Source organism: Pristiophorus japonicus, chromosome 1, assembly GCF_044704955.1.
Source record: "Pristiophorus japonicus isolate sPriJap1 chromosome 1, sPriJap1.hap1, whole genome shotgun sequence".
Classification (NCBI taxonomy): Eukaryota; Metazoa; Chordata; class Chondrichthyes; family Pristiophoridae; genus Pristiophorus; species Pristiophorus japonicus.
In genome coordinates, this window is record NC_091977.1 from 319,052,398 (window position 1) to 319,071,140 (window position 18,743).

The 18,743-nt window shown below is 43.9% G+C and overlaps 1 protein-coding gene across 4 annotated transcripts in view; it reads right to left on the reverse strand.

Annotated features, from left to right (window-relative positions):
• The window catches only part of LOC139272262 (zinc finger protein 236-like), a 229,206-nt gene that overhangs the window by 71,329 nt on the left and 139,134 nt on the right, over positions 1 to 18,743 (reverse strand). For all 4 annotated transcript variants that reach the window (XM_070888579.1, XM_070888578.1, XM_070888581.1 and 1 more), the window contains 4 exons: positions 11,706 to 11,809; positions 9,766 to 9,917; positions 6,623 to 6,808; positions 5,563 to 5,833 (listed from right to left, as the gene is read on the reverse strand). In XM_070888579.1, the coding sequence (XP_070744680.1) occupies positions 5,563 to 5,833; positions 6,623 to 6,808; positions 9,766 to 9,917; positions 11,706 to 11,809 (713 nt within the window). The remainder of the gene's footprint in view (positions 1 to 5,562; positions 5,834 to 6,622; positions 6,809 to 9,765; positions 9,918 to 11,705; positions 11,810 to 18,743) is intronic.

Consider the following 18,743-nt stretch of genomic DNA (forward strand, 5'->3'; position numbering starts at 1 on the left):
GATCATTTCAAAACATATTTGTGGGAAAACTGACCCGTTTCATGGAGTCCATAGCATAAGAAGCTATTGTGAAATATCAGTAAAAATCATCTTTTGCTTTTTATGCCCCACAATGTTCAAGGTTATCTGCAAAAGCAGTGAGAAAAAGTGGGTGCTGAGATTCTCCAGTCTGACTTTCTGTTTAGGGACCCACATTGGCAATTCAATGTTGTTGAACCAGTGAAGATGCGAAGATAGACCTCGAGAAAGCTGCAGGAAGAACTGGGGTAGATGACAGACACATCAGGATTAAATGGGAGTTACGATGATGAATGGTGAGGAGGCTGGGCAAGTTTTTCTGGGCTGTTGCCGACACTGCTCCAGAAGAAACAATCGAGATTCATAATCTCAGCAGTCAAATCATAACAACTGCAGTAACAATTTTGTTCATGCTGCTTAGCTTGGGGCCTCAGAAACACAATCAAATGGGAGAAGGAGCACTGCACAGTAAATAGTAGACTGGGATGAAACAGACACATGAAAATTGCAGATAAGGATCACAGGAAAATCAGAAATCATAAAAGGAAAGTAAAATCAGAAAATAAAAGTACAAGGAGAAACAAACATACTTCAGAAGAGGGAAGCAAGGTGGGACAACACAGCAAGCTATAAAAATGATGATATAACTTTGCATTTCAAAAGTCCTATAAGCACAGGTCAGAATATCTGGAAACAGTAGGTGTGTTCATGCTCATGTGCACGCAAGAAACCGACAAAATTACAGGGTAAGATGGGCCAACTATAACAGAAATCTGATCAGGACACGTGTCAAACTGCAGCCACTTTGTGTTGTGGACCTCTAGGAACTACCTCTCTATCTCTATAACCTCCTGCAGACCTACGAATCCTCTGAGATCTCTGCGCTCATCCAATTCTGGCCTTTTGCACATTCCCGATTTTAATCGCTCCATCATTGGCACTGTGCCTTCAGCTGCCTGGACCCTAAGCTCTGGAATTCCTTTCCTTAAGCACCTCTATACCTCTCTCTCCTCGTTTAAGATGGTCCTTAAAACCTACCTCTTTGATCAAGCTTTTGCTCATCCTGATATCTCCTGTGTCTCAGTGTCAACAAACTTTCTTATTGATATCGTTCCTGTTAAGTGCCTTGGGACTTTTTACTACTTTAAATGCACTATATAAATGTAAGTTATTTAAGTTGTTGGAATACTCAGCTGCAACTGCAGTTAACTATTTTCTTGTGACTAACAGAGCCTGCCCTGGATTCGAACCTAGGCTCTAGAGGAGAACATCAGAGTAAAGATGGCTTCAACCAACAAAAATAATTATTTTGGCCCATTTCAAAAGGGAACTGGATATATACATGAAAAGGAAAACTGTGCAGGGCTATGGGGAAAGAGTGTGTGTGTGTGGGGGGGGGAGGGGGAAGTGGTTGGTGGTGGGACTAATTGGATAGCTCTTTCAAAGAGCTGGCACAGGCACGATGGGCCAAATGGCCTCCTTCTGTGCTGTATGATTCAATGCTTAAAGTTTCTTGCTTGCACTGATGATCTGGATGCCCCAGTTTCAACCGGTGTTAGTTTCTGGCTCCTTAGAAATGATGTAAGGGAGGAGAGAGATACAAAAGGCCTCAGAACGGTTCTCCCAACCATTTAAATATTAAAATGGCACTCCTGTCTGTTCTACGTTGAAGCTTACATTGTTAGCAGTAAAGCAAGTGCTGATGAGGCATTCTGATGAGGCAAATCGGACCCCAAGTCAATTAAGTGCTGGTTTTCTCTAATTATTCGCCAGCAGGCAGAAGCCTACAGCATAGTCCTGTTTAAAAACCAGCACACATTTGGTAGTCTTACTTCGAAAGGTCAGAGGATGAAGGAATCTCATAGAACTTACTTTATTGGGCAATTTGCAGAACAGTTTTTTCCTCTCCTATAATTTAGCTTATATTCAATTTCTTTTTAAAATAGAAATGTTTATCATTAAAATCATTTTATTGAGTCAGAAAAACAGAAATAATGGGGTACAGAAAGAATAATTACAGATGAACTTATTATGATGACAATATGGAGAATTGATGCTTAGATATCAAATTATCTGGGGAAAGCAATATAAATTTATGAAACATGTGAATTTTAAACTAATAATACAGATTTTATCAACAGTTTGCTTTGCTTTCCAAGCCAATCAAGTGGGTGAGCATCTATATAAATAACATGCTCTCAGTGCCACGTAACATTTCTACACCAAGATTTAACTTTTTGATGTTTCCCACAGAATTCTGGATGTATGGAGCAGACTTGCAGCAATAAAGGCAATTTAAATTTTGATAGATCGCATAGAGTTTCCCAAATTTTGGGCCCAAGTTTGCCCCCCCGCCCCCCCCCCCCCCCCCCCGCTTAGAACGGCGCTTTTTGAAGAAAAACCGCGCCTAAAACTTACCTCGGTATACTCCCCGCTGCTGGAACGTTCCAGGCCCTTGGCTCAGCACAGCACAAGCTGTGGGGGCTGGAGCCAGGCCCCGATGCTGAAAACAGTGCCGGGACCTCTGCACATGCACGCTAGAGTATACGCGCATTTGCAGTAGCTCCAGGTCACCGAGGCTGCGTGGGAGGGGCCCAAAGCACGCTGCCCCTAGCCCTGGCCAAATGGGCTCACTGGGGTGGCGAAGGTTGGACTCGTGCCTCCCTCCTCTTCATCTTCTGCTCCGCCCCCCGTTCAGGTCTGCTGCCGCTCCCTCCCCATTCAGGTCCATCGAAGCTCCCCTCCCCCCGCTCAGGCTTGCTGCCGCTCTCCGCCTCCCCCCCCCCGCCCCCCGCCCCGCTGTTCAGGTCCGCTCTCACTCCGGCTCCCCCCGCCCCCCCCCACATTCAGGTCCGCAGTTGCTTCTCCCCCACCCCCATCCCTGTTCGGGTCCGCTCCCACTCCTCCCCCATTCAGGTTCGCTGCCACTCCCCCCGCCCCCCTCCTTTCAGGTCCGCTCCCACTCACCCCCCCTTCCTCCCGTTCAGCTGTTCCTCCTCCCTCCACATCCTCGGCGGGGCCTGCCCACCCAGCATCTTGCTGGGGGCGAGCCCCGCCCAAAGTCTTCGGCCCGGCTTCCTCTCGTCGGCCGGGCCCGTTCAACCTCCCCCCCCCGCCCCCTCCTCTCCTCCCCCCCTCTATCCCTCCTCTCCTCCCCTCCCTTCCTGCCTCTCCTCTCCCCCCTCCTCCTCTCCCCTCCCTCCTCCTCTTCCTCCCCCTCTCCTCACTGTCAGAAACACTGACAGAGACACTGACAGAGACAGAGAGAGAGAGAGACTTGGGGGGGGGGGGGGGGGAGGCGTCCCAGCATGCTGTTAGAGGGCTCCCGGTGCTGCAGTTGATGAATAGAAACTTAATTTTTTATTTATTGATTTTTTTAATGATCTTTTTTTTATTAATTTATTGATTTATTTATCATTTATTATTGATGATGGCTCTTTATTTGTAAAAGTGAAGTGTTTAATGTTTGTAAACTTCCCTCCCCCCACCCCCCGCCCGATCTCTCGTTCCCTACGCCTGATTTCTAAGTGTAGGCAAGGTTTTTCTGAGCGTACAAAAATCTACACTTACTCCATTCTAAGTTAGTTTGGAGTAAGTTTTCGCTGCCTAAACTTTCAAAACGGGTGTAAGTGGCCGGACACGGCACTTTTGAAAAAAAAACTGTTCTAAAATGGAACTATTCTAACTCACTGGAACTGGAGCAAACTAAATGCCGAGAATTGCAATTTCTAAGATGCTCCATTCTAAACCAGTTGCTCCAAAAAAATAGGAGCAACTCAGGCCGAAACTTGAGCCATTGTCTCTGGGCATCAGAGAGGCAGTCAATTGCAGACTTTGGGCTTTCGATTGGCTGAAAGCCAGTTTTTTAACTAATGAAAGCTTCATTTTTTTTTTGAAAGGTGCTCCCAACTCTAAATAGACTGCGAAAACAGAAGCAAAAGAAAACTGGCAATAAAAGGGATTTAAAAGAAATAAGTGATTCAAGAGAAAAAAAAGTTCCAATGTACGTGTAAGATTAGAAAAAAAAAGGAAAATGAAAGTTACAACAACAAGGAGGAGGGAAGAGCAGGAGAATGGAGAAGGTTTGACAAAAAGTCTCCACAATTACTTTAAATTAAACTTCTGTCTTAAGGATTTATTTTTAAGACAAAGCTATTCCTGACATTGGAGTACCTTTATCACTTTAACATCAGTGTTTGTTTTAGCATCACATTATGTCAGCTGAAAACTATTTTTTTTTTTAAAAAGGTGTTTGAGATATTAGCATTTGCCTCAATCTACCAGTAATCAAACTGTTTTTTTTAATTCGCAGTTTGTGATGTTATGCAGACATGGGGACCATCCTGTCGCATATTCCAAATTCATAAGAAGTATTCTAAAATGGTAGAGAAAATGATTTCAAAGTATTATACGTTTGTCTATGAAGGTAATTTTTCTCCACATTTTTGCATGGATTTTGTATTCATCAAGTCAAATGTGATGCTAGTACTCGGGAATGGGGCGCTTTCCGTTTCGGCATCAGTTTTAGCAAAAATCACTCCAATGTCAGGTACAGATCAGTTAGATGCATGGTCCAACAAACTGTCTCAGTGAGATTAACAACCTTTTCCAATTGATGCCAAATCAGGGCCAATTGTATGCTGTGGTCTCACAAACCAGAAAATAGACGAAGACTGCCCAAACTTATTTTAGGCAGGACTACACACTTGCAGATAAACAGATAACCAGAAGAATTTCATTTAATCAGTTTGGTCTGGATTCAAAACAAACTTCCAGTGGCTATTTTATTAAGTTCCCCTAATGCCATGCTCTATTGCTTTGAGTGGGTGAACAAGTAGCTGTCTCTCTTAACTGGATATTGGGGGATAGAGGCTGACAACAATATAGGTAGACACCTTCAAATTATCCCTTCCTCAACCTGAGGAAATGCCTACTCCTCAGTCCCTCTTCCCAATGGACCAGCCAAAATGAAGAGACTCCAGGGCACAAACACACTACACACTACCATTCAAAAAGAGACACATTTGGATTTAAATATAATGCCTCATCAGGTCTCCCACAGTAATTTGCATACGATGAATTACTTTGAATTATTGTGATGCAAGCCAACGCAGCAGCCATTTTCAGCACAGCAAGATCCCACATGCAGCAATGAGGTTAATCTGTGTTTAATGGCATTGGTTGAAGAACAAATGTTAACTGGAATACTAGGAGAGCGCTTTGCTCTTCTTCAATTGACAACTGGATCTTTAACTTCCACCTGAACCACGAGCTGTTAAGGCATGATATTGGACTGAAGCTTCAGCCTAGATTATATGCTTAAATCCTGGAGTGGGGCTTAAATCTTCGAGTGGGACTTGAACCCACAACATTCTAAAACTAAAGACAAGATTGCTATTGAGTCAAAAGAGCACTTAGATGTATATTTGTACACTAATGTGCAACATCAAAGGAGGGAAGAGGAGAGGAAGGAGGAGAGAATAATCTAGAGAAAATGGATAGCAAAAAATAAAATTAAACTGAAAACAAAATATCAATCCTCACCTAACTAGGTCACTAGGCTTTTTGAAACTCTTCGTACAAAATGAGCATTGGTTTGCATGTTTAGGTTCCTCTTCCACCTCTATGGTCTTATCCTTGATCTCACTGACTCGGTCCTTCTCTGCTGCTGATTGGACTAACACTTTTTCTGAGACCGTGGCGTCTAATCGCGTTTCAGTTTTGGCTAATTCCGCTGTCTCTTCTTCTGTAAATGTGATGATTCCAATCCGTGATCTTCGCACAACAGGCCTCTCTAGATTTTCATCTTCTTCATCTAGATGATAAAAGTTGTTTTTGGACAAAGAAAGAAATAATAATTCTTATATCATATTTGAAATAGATTTCACTCTCATAACCGATGGAAAAAAATATTTAAAGCGTAGACTGCGGACAGGTTCAGGGAAGTGATGGGTCTCCAGTCGCCACAAACTGGCTGGTTTGCAGCTCAAACACTGCGATGCTGAAATAAATATTATTACAGTAATAAAGCTTCTCAAAAGTACCTTTATTACTGTAATGTAATCCTAACCAGGAAAGTTCTTTAAAATGATTTTTCAATTAAAATTAAAAATGACTTCTAAACACTAGGTGCTGTCATCCATTTTTCCACCTTCTCACTTCTATCTATCATCTAAAAAACTCCAAACTCATTCAACTATCTGGCTGCTGCTGCTTCTTCCTCCTGGTTCCAACAATCCATTTTGGAAGTGGAAACAACTTTGGAAAATGGTAGATTGGCTACAACATAGCTACAAAGTAATATTTTTTAGCCAGTATTAAACCAGGGGAGTGAACTTTGATGTGGTCAGATCAATTGTAATAGATGTTAAAATGGGAAGTGGATGCGGATGAACAAGTTTGTGCATTGCCAGCTCCAGGGCATCCCCAAGCGAGTAATCACCACGAAACGTGGAAGTTTTGTAAAAGGCATGGTAGTTTTTGAATAAGATAGGTGTTATATTCTCATGAATAATGAGTGCAAATGATGAAAGTACCACTGTAATTCCTTTCTTTAGATAAAATACGAGTACTACTTAGTATTCTGAGACAAACCACTTCATACCTCCAACTCCTGCTGTTACTTGATGAGCCTTCATGTGCCTCTTGCAGTGAAGTGATGTTCGGAAAGTGTCATCGCAGAATGGGCACTTAAAGGGTCTCAGACTGGTATGGATTACCATGTGCCTTGTAAGGCTCCCATTGGTAGTAAAGGTGGCATCACAAACATTGCATCTGTAAGCTTTGATACCTTTAAACATATATAGACACATTTCTAGATATCTATAAATGTTAAAATAAGCTATATCAGTTGAATCAAAAAGACTGATAAAAGCATGGTATTGGCATATTTAATGCTGTCATGCTACACGGGGTTAAAAACCTAAAACACAGCATAGAATTGAGCACAGAAGGAAGGCTTTCAGCCCATTGTGCCTGTGCCAGCTCGTTGAAAGAGTCCCACTCCCCTCCTCGTTCCCCATTGCCCTGTAAAATGTTTCCTTTTTGAGTATTTATTCAATTCCCTTTTGAAAGTTACTATTGAATCTGTATCCACCTAGCTTATTTTGGTACAGATGTTACAGATTTTGTCTCAGCTTAGTTTCCAAGTGAGGGAGACAAGCAATTCAATTCATAAGCAATTCTGTTCAGATACGTGTTTGATTGGCAGTTATTTCAATTTACTTGGTCCTGATTGTTTTTTTAAACCAAATGCTATTTTTTGGTATGTCTGAATCAAATTGTGTAGATAAACAGGGGGCAATTTATGTCTTACTGCTATCCCATTTAGACCTAAAGTGTGGGTGGCAATGGGACCAAAAGTGTGCAGATAATCCGCTCATCCTGATTTTCAGGTGGATCTCAATTTAGCCAGCCAGAGCTCCCACCAGAAACAGGCAGGGGCAACACTAACATGTGCAAATTGGGGTCATAGGACACAGCCAAAGACCCAGATGCCATTTTTAACTCTACCTGCATTGCTACCACCAGTTCCTCAATTCATCCACAAACCATAGACAGTACAAGTGAAGAGGCGGCCATTTCCGGCAGTATTTAAAGGACTCCTTCGCTGCAGTAAGGCAAAGCTAGAAGCAGGTCTGGCACTCAATTTTACTGCAGTTGCTTGCATCTTTTTAAGCATTAAGGGCTTCCAATATTTGATCCCCTTGCTGCTGTGGATGCTGGAAAAAAATGCCCCTGGCTAGAACCACTGCACCCTTTCACTCTCGACACTTTCGCCTCTACCCTTTAAGGGGCTGCCTGAGGCCCATCAAGATTGGTCACCCCGACAGGCTTCCCACCCTCCCGATCGGCAAGCTGCCTGTAAGGAATGTGATTAGTGCTAGCAGCTCTAATTCTGCTATTCCATGTTAATAAGGAATAAATTATGAGAATCAATCAGGGTACTGCCGATTGCAACAGGCAAATTGCGAGCTACCACCTGCCCGATGATAAGCCTGAAATAAAAATTGCCCACCAGCGTAATCAATTTGCAAGCCCATGGACAATGACTGCTGCGCTAATCTTATTTTAGTTTGTTTGAGTGGGGGAAGGGGATGCCTGAATGGCGGAGAATGAATTGGTTTGCAAGTTCATTTAATTATTTGTAAAATTATGAATAGAAACAGCATACACAAATTATGATCGGTAATGTGTCATATGCACCTTCAGTGGCAAGGATCCCTTCAAAGTTGCCAATGTTTGTGACACCTGGTAGTTATTTTGGTTCAGTGTCAAGCAATTATACACTTTTCTATACACCACTGCATTGTGTCAATAGCACCCTTCAAAATGAACAAACAACTTTAAAAACTATCGGACGATTGTAGCATACTAAATCATAATGGTTCAGAAAATGCGGTCGGAGGTTAACCAGCGGACTATGCCTCCGACCTACGAAAGATTTACGAAATTAGTTCCTGGCACCCAGACTGTGAAGATTTGCGGTCTCAAGCCTCAAGGCGGAGGGCAGCATAATGGCCCACGGATCTCAGGAATACAAGCTGCTCAGTTCTCCAACGACAAAGGAGCATTCCATTGCAATCATTTATGAAGAGAATCCTCTAATGATATGCAATGGAATCCCCAAATAATTATACAATGTACAGAATTACAATAATTATACATAGTACAGAACAGCAATTTTATTCATGTTCCCTAAATGCACCAATCTCAATAAAAATTAAATTTTTTGATAACAATTTCATATATCATTAAAATTGTAATCCGAGCCAATATTTGCATAAATTCATTTAATAAAGTGTATGTGCAGAATTTAGGATAGATTATGTTTAATTTAAGCCTTAGATATCCCCTTACGCTGATGCAAGCGGGCCCTAAGCCCGCTTGCATCAATCATAAGACTTATGTGGGCAATTGCTGGCTGGTTGCTGGGCAAATAGCCCAACTCTGCGCCAGCGATTACTTTTTCAGGGCCCCCATGGATGGCCTGTCAAAGCGTATGTTGACAGGCTGCAAGTTCCGTATTTCGTGCATGCGGAAATCCGGAACTTGCGGAGCATTTCAAAGAGATTATGACGGCGTACTCAGTGTCCGCCATCACAGACACCGCATTTTCAGGGCCAATTAAAATTCTAATGCATGGGTGTAATGAAATATATAGTATATGTACACTAGAATTTTGAATTGCTGTTTTAAGCCATTAAATACTTTTCACTTTTGTAACTTTGGGACTGAGGGCAGGGTTTTTGATGCATTAGTACAATTATTCACTTTATGGCCTCAAAAGGAAGATATTATTTTGTTTGCCATAACTCAGTGGGTAGCACTCTCACCTCTGAGTCAGAAGACTGTGAGTTCAGGTCCCACTCCAGAAACTGGATCACAAAAATCTAGACTTGATACTCCAGTGCAGTACTGAGGGAGTGCTGCACTGTCGGAGGTGCCGTCTTTCAGATGAGACGTTAAGCCGAGGCCCTGTCTCCTCTCTCAGGTGGATGTAAAAGATCCCACGGCACTATTCAAAGAATCTTGGCCGGTATCTTGGCCAAATATTTATCCATCAACCAGTTATGAATAATTAAAAAAACCCAGATTATCTGGTCATTTATCACATTGCTGTTTGTGGGACCTTGCTAAGTACTTCATTGGCTGGAAGGTGCTTTGGGACATCATAAGGCCACAAAAAGCCCTCTGTAAACGCAAGTTATTTTCTTTCTTTCTATGCCAGTTTGCTCAAACCATTACCTGTGTGAGTTCGCTGATGTGCTTTCAAAACCCCTGAGGATACAAAACATCGACTGCACTGAAGGCATTTGAAGGGCTTTTCACCTGTGTGAGAACGTACATGTTGCTTTAGATGACTTGATTTCTTGAAACCTTTGGTACAGAACTCACACCTGGAGAATGCAGGGGGAAAATAAATCATCAGCATTATTTAAATACAAGCACATGATTTAGCTTCAGAGAGCATCAATCTACAAAAGGTATTCATTCTTGTGTTAGAGACCATTAAAGGAGGCACAGGGAGAAAAGTAGAGATGATTAACCAATGCCACACTCACATGGATGATAGCAGTTGGTTTAAGAACAGGTGTTTATCCTAGACAAAGGCCCAAGAGATCCCATCACCAACGTTCCCATTAAAATCTTCTTGTGGTACGCGGCCAGCTACTTCAATGCGCGGTACCTTTACATTTTTTGCACGGCCGCGCATGCACAATATTTGAGGGCTTGTGAGCGACCTACATGGTACCTTAAAGATTGCTGTGTGCCCATGCACAGCTTAGAGGGAACACTGGCTATCATCATCACATTAGTAACCAAGTAAACAATGCACAGGAACCATGGGCATGACTGGACCTATGGAACGAGTCAATAGAACATCAGGCAAAGTACTGAGGAAGGATGAGGCTACTTGCTCTTGAGAATGATGGAAAGAAAATCAACAAGGGTTTCCCACTGGATTATATATTCCATGTTGGCCTGAGAGCTGTAGGGTGAAACCTGTGATCCCCGTTATCTCAGATGGAGGCTAGGATGAGCAGAGTCCTAACTATAGGATCAAACATGGGTTAAAAATAACAAGAGTAAACACAGATGTGGCCAGACCACAACACAAATGCAAAATACTGGAGATGTTGGAATCTGGAATAAAAACAGAAAATGCTGGAAATACTCAGTACGTCAGGCAGCATCTGTGGAGAAGAAGCAGATTTAACGTTTTAGGTCGATGACTCTTCGTCAGATGTGGCCAGCGCTGAAGGACAAATATATATGTGATGTTGCTGTAATTGGACTTTAAAAATGTTGCCACTTATCCACCTCAAAATTCATACTGTGGTGTTTCATTTATGGTTTCTACTTGATGCTGCACTGATTTAAACAGTGGCAGGTGGAAATTCCAGGGAACCTTTTGAGGGAGTGGAACTGCAACAGGATGGGACTTCTATCCACTGCTTTGCCCTGCCATTGACCTCCACCCCAAATCCCAGGAACGGGGTCGCTAGACCATTCAAAGTGGTCAGCCATGCCTGTTGTGGCACAACTGAAGTGGCTAGCCTGCCGAGTTGGCGGAAATCGGAGTGGCACTTTGCTGTTCCAAGAGTCGCACCTAGATAGGGCAAATGTTGGCCAGGACACCACTTTGAAAAAGGGTCTCACCCAAAACATTTCTTGTCTGTTCTCTTCACATTTGCAGAGAGTGTCTCTACCATGTTCTATTGTTCATTTACCGGGAGAACACCCCTTCTCTTTCCTGAGTAATGCAATAGAATATTTTACGTCCACCCGAGAAGGCAGATAGGGGCCTTGGTTTAACGTCTCATCCAACAATGCAGTACTGCCTCAACTGTCAACTCAGATGATGTGGTCAAATCCTGACTTGAACCCATGACCTTCTGACTCAGAGGCAAGAGTGTTACCACTGAGCCACGATTGACACTAATTGTATTGATAATGAGTCATCTGGCCAATCCCTGATCTGATCCTTCACAATTGGTTAAATTGGTGGACTGCCACACGAATGTCTAGCTTTCTTTCTGGCAAAAAATGGGCTCTTTCTTTTTTTGAAGAGAACGGTGGAAAATAAGAGAAGACTGCAAATAAATCTAGTAGATGCTTCAGAACCCATCAGGGAATCTTCAACACATCAGAACATGCTGTAAAACACTCCCATTAAATCTAACCTGTATGTTCGCCTAACTTGGTCCTCACTGTCAGAATGGAATGCTGAGCGATGGCTTTGAAGGTGTAGGTTTCCTGATGACGGCTCATGCAAGAGTCGGGTCGTCTGCAGAATGTGCGTATAAAAAAAAAAGCAATAAAAAAAAATCAGTAATGAAACTTTGTCACATCAACGGATACGAAAATGTTGAATTATACCCATTACAGCGTTCTTATGTTATGCAGAGTATTACTGTACAAGGGAGCTTACTGAACAGATAGGGATTTTATTCATAACTGTCATGTATTCAACCAGCATTGTAACCCATGTATAATCTGACCTAAGTTGTATACCGTGAGAACACTGACCACTAGGTGGGAGACACTCCTAACCTGGACCTTCAGGTATAAAAGGGGAAGCTCAACCCACCTTCATCACTTGAGTGCTAAGGAATAAAGGACAGGTCACAGACTGACCTTCTCTCAAGCATGGGCCTCGTGTGCATTTATACTGTGTAGTAAGGACCTATCAATGGCGACAAGAAACTGGGATTTAAACCACGCGAGCATGGCCACTAGCAGAACAGACGAGAGGTACTGTGTTAAGGAATGGTTGGGACAGAGATTCAACATTGTTAAAGCAGCACACAGTTCTCCAGGCAGACAAGGGCAGTCAGGTATGCCCCAACATGTAGTCGAACCCAGAGGGGGAGTTCGACAGAGACAATGGCAAGCTGAACAGCGATTCACGCCATTGCAAGGGACAATGCGGCCAGTAATGGGGCCATCAACACCTGAATGGTGCACTCAAGGACAATAACAGGGGCAGTCAGGGGCGATCGACTGGCAAGGGTCCTTTTGTTTCAAACCGCAACTCATGCTGGAGGCGTGGAGGCATACATTCAGCTGGAGTTTGCAGAGATGAGCAAAATACCTGCAGAAATTGCAGAAATGGACACTGGGGGAAATGGCTGGGAGCTGAAGTGCAGCGAGTTCATGTGGAGCACATATACAGTTCATACACCAGGACGCCACCAATAATGATGAAAGTGCTCCTCAATGGCATCCCAGTATCAATGGAGTTAGACACAGGTGCCAGCCAGTCCCTGATGGGTATCAAACAGTTCGAAAAGTTGTGGGCATCCAAGGCCAGGAGGCCAAAATTATCGCCGATTGACGCACAGCTACGGACTTACACAAAGCAGATCATTCCGGTGCTAGGCAGCGCCACGATAGTCGTGACCCACAAAGATTCGGAGAACAGGTTGCCACTCTGGATTGTCCCAGGGGACGGTCCCGCACTACTGGGGGGGGAGTTGGCTTGCTGTCATGAACTGGAAATGGGGCGATGTCAATGCAATTTCCTCTGTGGAGCGAGTATCATGCTCACAGGTCTTGGACAAATTTGACTCATGATTTCAACCCGGCATTGGCACTTTCATGGGGGCCAAGGTAGTGATTCACATAAACCCGGACGCCAGACCAGTACACCACAAGGCCAGAGCGGTGCCGTACGTGATGCGGGAAAAGATAGAAGGCGAATTGGACCGCCTGTTGAGGGAAGGCATCATCTCGCCAGTCGAATTCAGTGACTGGGCGAGCCCGATTGTGCCGGTGCTCAAGGCGGATGGGTCGGTCAGGATATGTGGCGATTTCAAGGCCACCATCAATCGGGTGTCACTCCAAGACCAGTACCCGCTACCGAGAGCGGAGGACCTCTTTGCGACGCTATCCGGTGGCAAACTTTTTTCAAAATTGGACCTGACCTCAGCTTACATGACCCAGGAGCTGGCGAGTGAGTCGAAGAAGCTGACCACCATCACGACACACAAGGGGTTGTTTGAGTACAACAGATGTCCGTTCGGGATTCGCTCGGCCGCCGCGATCTTCCAACGAAATATGGAAAGCCTCCTCAAGTCGATTCCAGGGACGGTGGTTTTTCAGGACGACATCCTCATTACGGGTTACGATACTGAAGAACACCTCCACAACCTGGACGAGGTGCTGCGCAGACTGGACCAGGTAGGGCTGCGACTGAAAAAGGCGAAGTGCGTTTTCCTAGCTCCAGAGGTAGAATTGCTGGGGATGAGGGTAGCAGCAGACGGGATCAGCCCTACTGCGTCCAAGACGGAAGCGATCCAGAGAGCACCCAGATCCCGTAACACGATGGAGCTGCGTTCATTCCTGGGGCTCCTGAACTATTTTGGTAACTTTCTTCCCAAATTGAGTACGCTGCTAGAGCCGCTACACGTGTTCCTACGCGAAGGTCGCAAATGGGTCTGGGGGGACAGCCAGGAAAGGGCTTTTAATAGAGCACGCAATTTGTTATGTTCCAACAATCTGTTAACGCTATATAGCCCATGTAAGAAACTTGTTTTAACGTGCGATGCATCGTCCTATGGTGTCGGGTGTGTGTTGCAACATGTCAATGCCAAGGGTCAGTTACAGCCAGTAGCTTATGCCTCCAGGAGTCTGTCCCAGGCAGAAAGGGGCTACGGGATGGTAGAAAAGGAGGCGCTCGCATGTGTATATGCGGTAAAGAAAATACACCAGTACCTGTTTGGCAGGAAATGTGAGCTGGAGACAGATCACAAACCCCTAACGTCCCTTTTGGCCGACAACAAGGCCATAAATGCAAACGCATCGGCCCGCATACAGAGGTGGGCACTCACGTTAGCTGCCTATGACTACACAATTCGGCACAGACCGGGCACCGAAAACTGCGCCGATGCACTCAGCAGGCTCCCACTAGCCACCACTGAGGGGGCGACTGACATGGTGCTGAGATGGTCATGGCTGTTGAAGCTTTCGGAAGCGAAGGCTCACCCGTGACAGCCCGTCAGATTAAAGTCTGGACAAATAGAGACCCGCTATTGTCTCTAGTCAAGAAATGTGTCCTGAATGGGGACTGGGCAGCCACGTACAGGGCATGCCCTGAGAAATTTAAACCATTTCACAGGCGCAAGGATGAACTCTCGATTCAGGCCGATTGCCTACTGTGGGGAAACCGCGTAGTCATGCCCCAGATGGGCAGAGAGGTGTTCATCAGAGAACTCCACAATGGGCACCCGGGCATTGTCACGATGAAGGCAATTGCCAGGTCACACGTTTGGTGGCCAGGGATAGTCGCAGATCTGGAACTTTGTGTTCACAGGTGCAACATGTGTGCCCAGCTGGGCCATGCGCCCAGGGAAGCCCCCCTTAGCCCCTGGCCATGGCCCGCCAAGCCTTGGTCACGCATCCATGTGGACTATGCAGGTCCTTTCATGGGGAAAATGTTTTTGGTTGTAGTAGTCGCCTACTCCAAATGGATCGAGTGTGACATTTTAAATTCAAGCACAGCCTCTGCCACGGTAGAAAGTCTACGGGCAATGTTCGCCGCCCACGGTCTACCGGACATCTTGGTCAGCGACAATGGCCCGTGCTTCACAAGCACTGAATTCCAGGACTTCATGGCAGGCAATGGAATTAACCATGTTAGAACGGCACCGTTCAAGCCGGCCTCAAACGGCCAGGCAGAACGAGCAGTGCAGATAATCAAACAGGGGATGCTCAGATTCCAAGGGGGTTCCCTACAAACCCGCTTATCACGCCTCCTGTTGGCCTATAGATCCCGACCACACTCGCTCACAGGGGTTCCACCCGCAGAGCTACTAATGAAAAGGACACTCAAAACCCGATTATCCCTTATGCACCCCACCATGAAAGAAATTGTCGAGAGCAGGCGCCAGTCACAATATCACTACCATGACAGGAATGCGAGGGCGCGATGTATTGATGTAAATGATCCTGTTTTTGTCCTCAACTACGCTGCAGGGCCCAAATGGCTCGCAGGCACTGTGGTTGCCAAAGAGGGAAATAGGATTCTGGTAGTTAAACTTACCAATGGACAAATCTGCCGCAAACATGTGGATCAAACAAAAAGGAGGTTCAGCAACCCCATAGAAGAAGCAGAGGAAGAACACGATATAGAGTTCACTCCACCACAGGTGACCAAACACCGGAACCAAAGGGAGGAGAGCCCAGTCACTGTGGGCAGTCCGGACAGGCCTGAGGCACTGCAAACAGCAGACACTCAGGCCAGCGCCCAACAACCGGAGCCCCAACTCAGGCGCTCTACAAGGGAGCGTAAACCACCAGAGAGACTCAACCTGTGAGGGGGGGGAGGTGATGTCATGTATTCAACCAGCATTGTAACCCATGTATAATCTGACCTAAGTTGTACACCGTGAGAACACTGACCACTAGGTGGGAGACACTCCTAACCTGGACCTTCAGGTATAAAAGGGGAAGCTCAACCCACCTTCATCACTTGAGTGCTAAGGAATAAAGGACAGGTCACAGACTGACCTTCTCTCAAGCATGGGCCTCGTGTGCATTTATACTGTGTAGTAAGGATCTATCAATAACAACGCACAATATTCCATACATTTCACAACTATGGGGCTGCAAGATTTCCAACAAGTCTATAGAAAGTGATGAAATATTGCAGTTAGCCAATAAAGAGATGTTGATCATTGACAGACAACTTTTTGCTTACTGGCTTCCAAGTATGTAAAAATTAGTTCAAACAATCTGGTCTAGAACCTGAATTAGTGTCAAAATTACATAAACTGAAGTAAAATTTACAGAATTCGGTTTTAAGATTAAGAAATGTCTGCCACAAAAGATAACTGCTTAATCAGCTTCCACAGCCAGAAATCTGACTCAAAAATTTACTACTTAATTTCCATACTGAACTTTAATTATATATTTTTCCCAGGTACAAGAACTCTACCCATCACCACCATCCGCCTCCCCCACAAACAGAAAAAGGTCACCCGTTGTCTACGATTTAACTGGGAAAGTGTTCTACGATTTTACACTTTCCCATTCTTTATTTTAGCTATTTCACATTTGCCAAGATTTTGAACAGTATGTGACAAATAGTGCTAAAATATTTCCCCTGTTTTAACACATGTCACATGGTGCTTACAGTAAACTCTGTTACGAGGGATCAGCATCTGGGTTTTGTTTGGCTGTTAAAGGGCAGAAACTACAGGGTTATGTTAAGTTTGGGATCCCGCTTTCACCAGAGGGCAAGGACATTGACAGATACACAGATTACCAGGCATGCTATACTTCTCACTAGAATAGTGAATTTACTCCTCCTTCTGACCACTCAGATGCATGATCCCTGTTGGGCTGCCATGTCCTGAATAAAGCCGTTCCATCCTCATCACCCATTGAACTAATGGGTGCATGTTCACCATCAATCCTCAAAACATGAAACTTAATCAGTTTTTTTTGTAAAATAAAGCTAAACGTCAACACTTATATTCTGCTACTATAAAGCACATTTTATTTGTTTAAGTATAATAAAGGGACAGGTGCAACTAAACTTTAAGGGAAAAGTTCCTCCTGTTGATAATTTTAGTGAGAAAATCAGTGCTAGTATAAAACAGCACACATCCCTACCGATTCAAACACAACTGAGGAACACAGGAACAGGAGTCGGGCATTCAGCCCCTTGAGCCTGCTCCGCCATTCCATTTTTTTTTCCAATTAGATCATGGCTGATCCGTGTCTCAATGTCATTTGCCTGTCTTAGCTCCATGTCCCTGGATACCCTTACCCAACAAAAATCTATCAATTTCAGTCTTGAAAGCTCTAATTGTCCCCCAGCACCCACGGCTGGGTTTTTTTTTTTGGGGGGGGGGGGGGGGGGAAGCGGGGAGCAGAATTTCCAGATTTCAATTACTCTTTGTGTAGAGGAAACAGTTTCTCAGAGGGCCCAAGTTTTTTTGGAGCAACTAGATTTTTTTTTGGAGTATCTTAAAAATCACAATTCTGCCCATTTAATTTGCTCGAATATAAGTGAGTTAGCTAGGTTTTTTTAAGTATAGTTTTTTTCAAAACGGGGCGTTACCAGCCACTTATGCCTGTTTAGACAGCTAAAAGTTACTCCAAACTAACTTAGGCCAGCGTATGGGGCCACTTGTGGCCGCACAGAAAAACCTTGCGGTGAGTTAAGAAATCAGCGCAGGTAGCCAGAGATTGGGGGGTGGGGGGGGGAGGGAAGGGAAGGAAGTGAGAGAACCTGCAAAGCACTAAACACCTTCACAATAACATTAAAGAAGCATAAGTACATTTAAAGCACCAAGCACTAAACAAAGCAGTACATTTAAAGCACCAAGCACTGAACAAAGCACAAAAATAAGCATTCAGTAACATAAAAAATACAAGGAAGCTGAGAGGACCTGCACCTAGCACCAAGACTTACAAAGCACTAAACAACTAGATTAAAAATGGATTGGTAAACTAGCAAATACATTATAGCAAATCCTGTAAATAAGAGTTTTCCGAAGGACATTTTGATGAACAGGTTTATTCTATCCACTGAACCACAGTGTGTTTTATTTCCTTGCAGAATGTTTTTATATGGTATTCTTATACCAACAAAGGCACCTTTATCAAAAGGTTACAAGAATGTTTTATATGACATTTAAACTATTTATTTTTTTAGAATTTTATACTCTAAATCTCTGTGTTTGTTGTTTGTCTTGTTTGGTCTTTTGTTCCAGTCTGACAGACTTTGCTGTTGGATTTGGCTTACACTACCTCTCCCAAGATCTAACAATAAAGCTTTGTTTTTAAAATATTTGCAATATATAAGCGGAAGCAGCTTCTGGTTTGTAATGTTAAAGAAAAATGTTCATGCGGAGGGGAATTTAATTTATCCAGAGCAATGTAACTTCTTTTCTTAAATGTGAAGCTGTTGAGATAGATTTACATTTTATGATCTAGATTAGTTTTATTCCAATTCCATTTTTAACTCTCATCAATTATCTGAAAATATTATAATCCAACATTATGACTTGCTTGATTTTGGGGTCTTATTTTGGACTGAGCATTTATGTTAGACAAAATTATGCACATTCAAGAACTACGTACTCTAGCAACTGTGCCAGAGGATTTCTGCCAACATGCTGATAAAACACCTTAATGGCCAACCCTCAAGGACTTTGCAATATATCAGCATAATTTCAATTTTACTTACAAATACAGATATTCTGATAGCT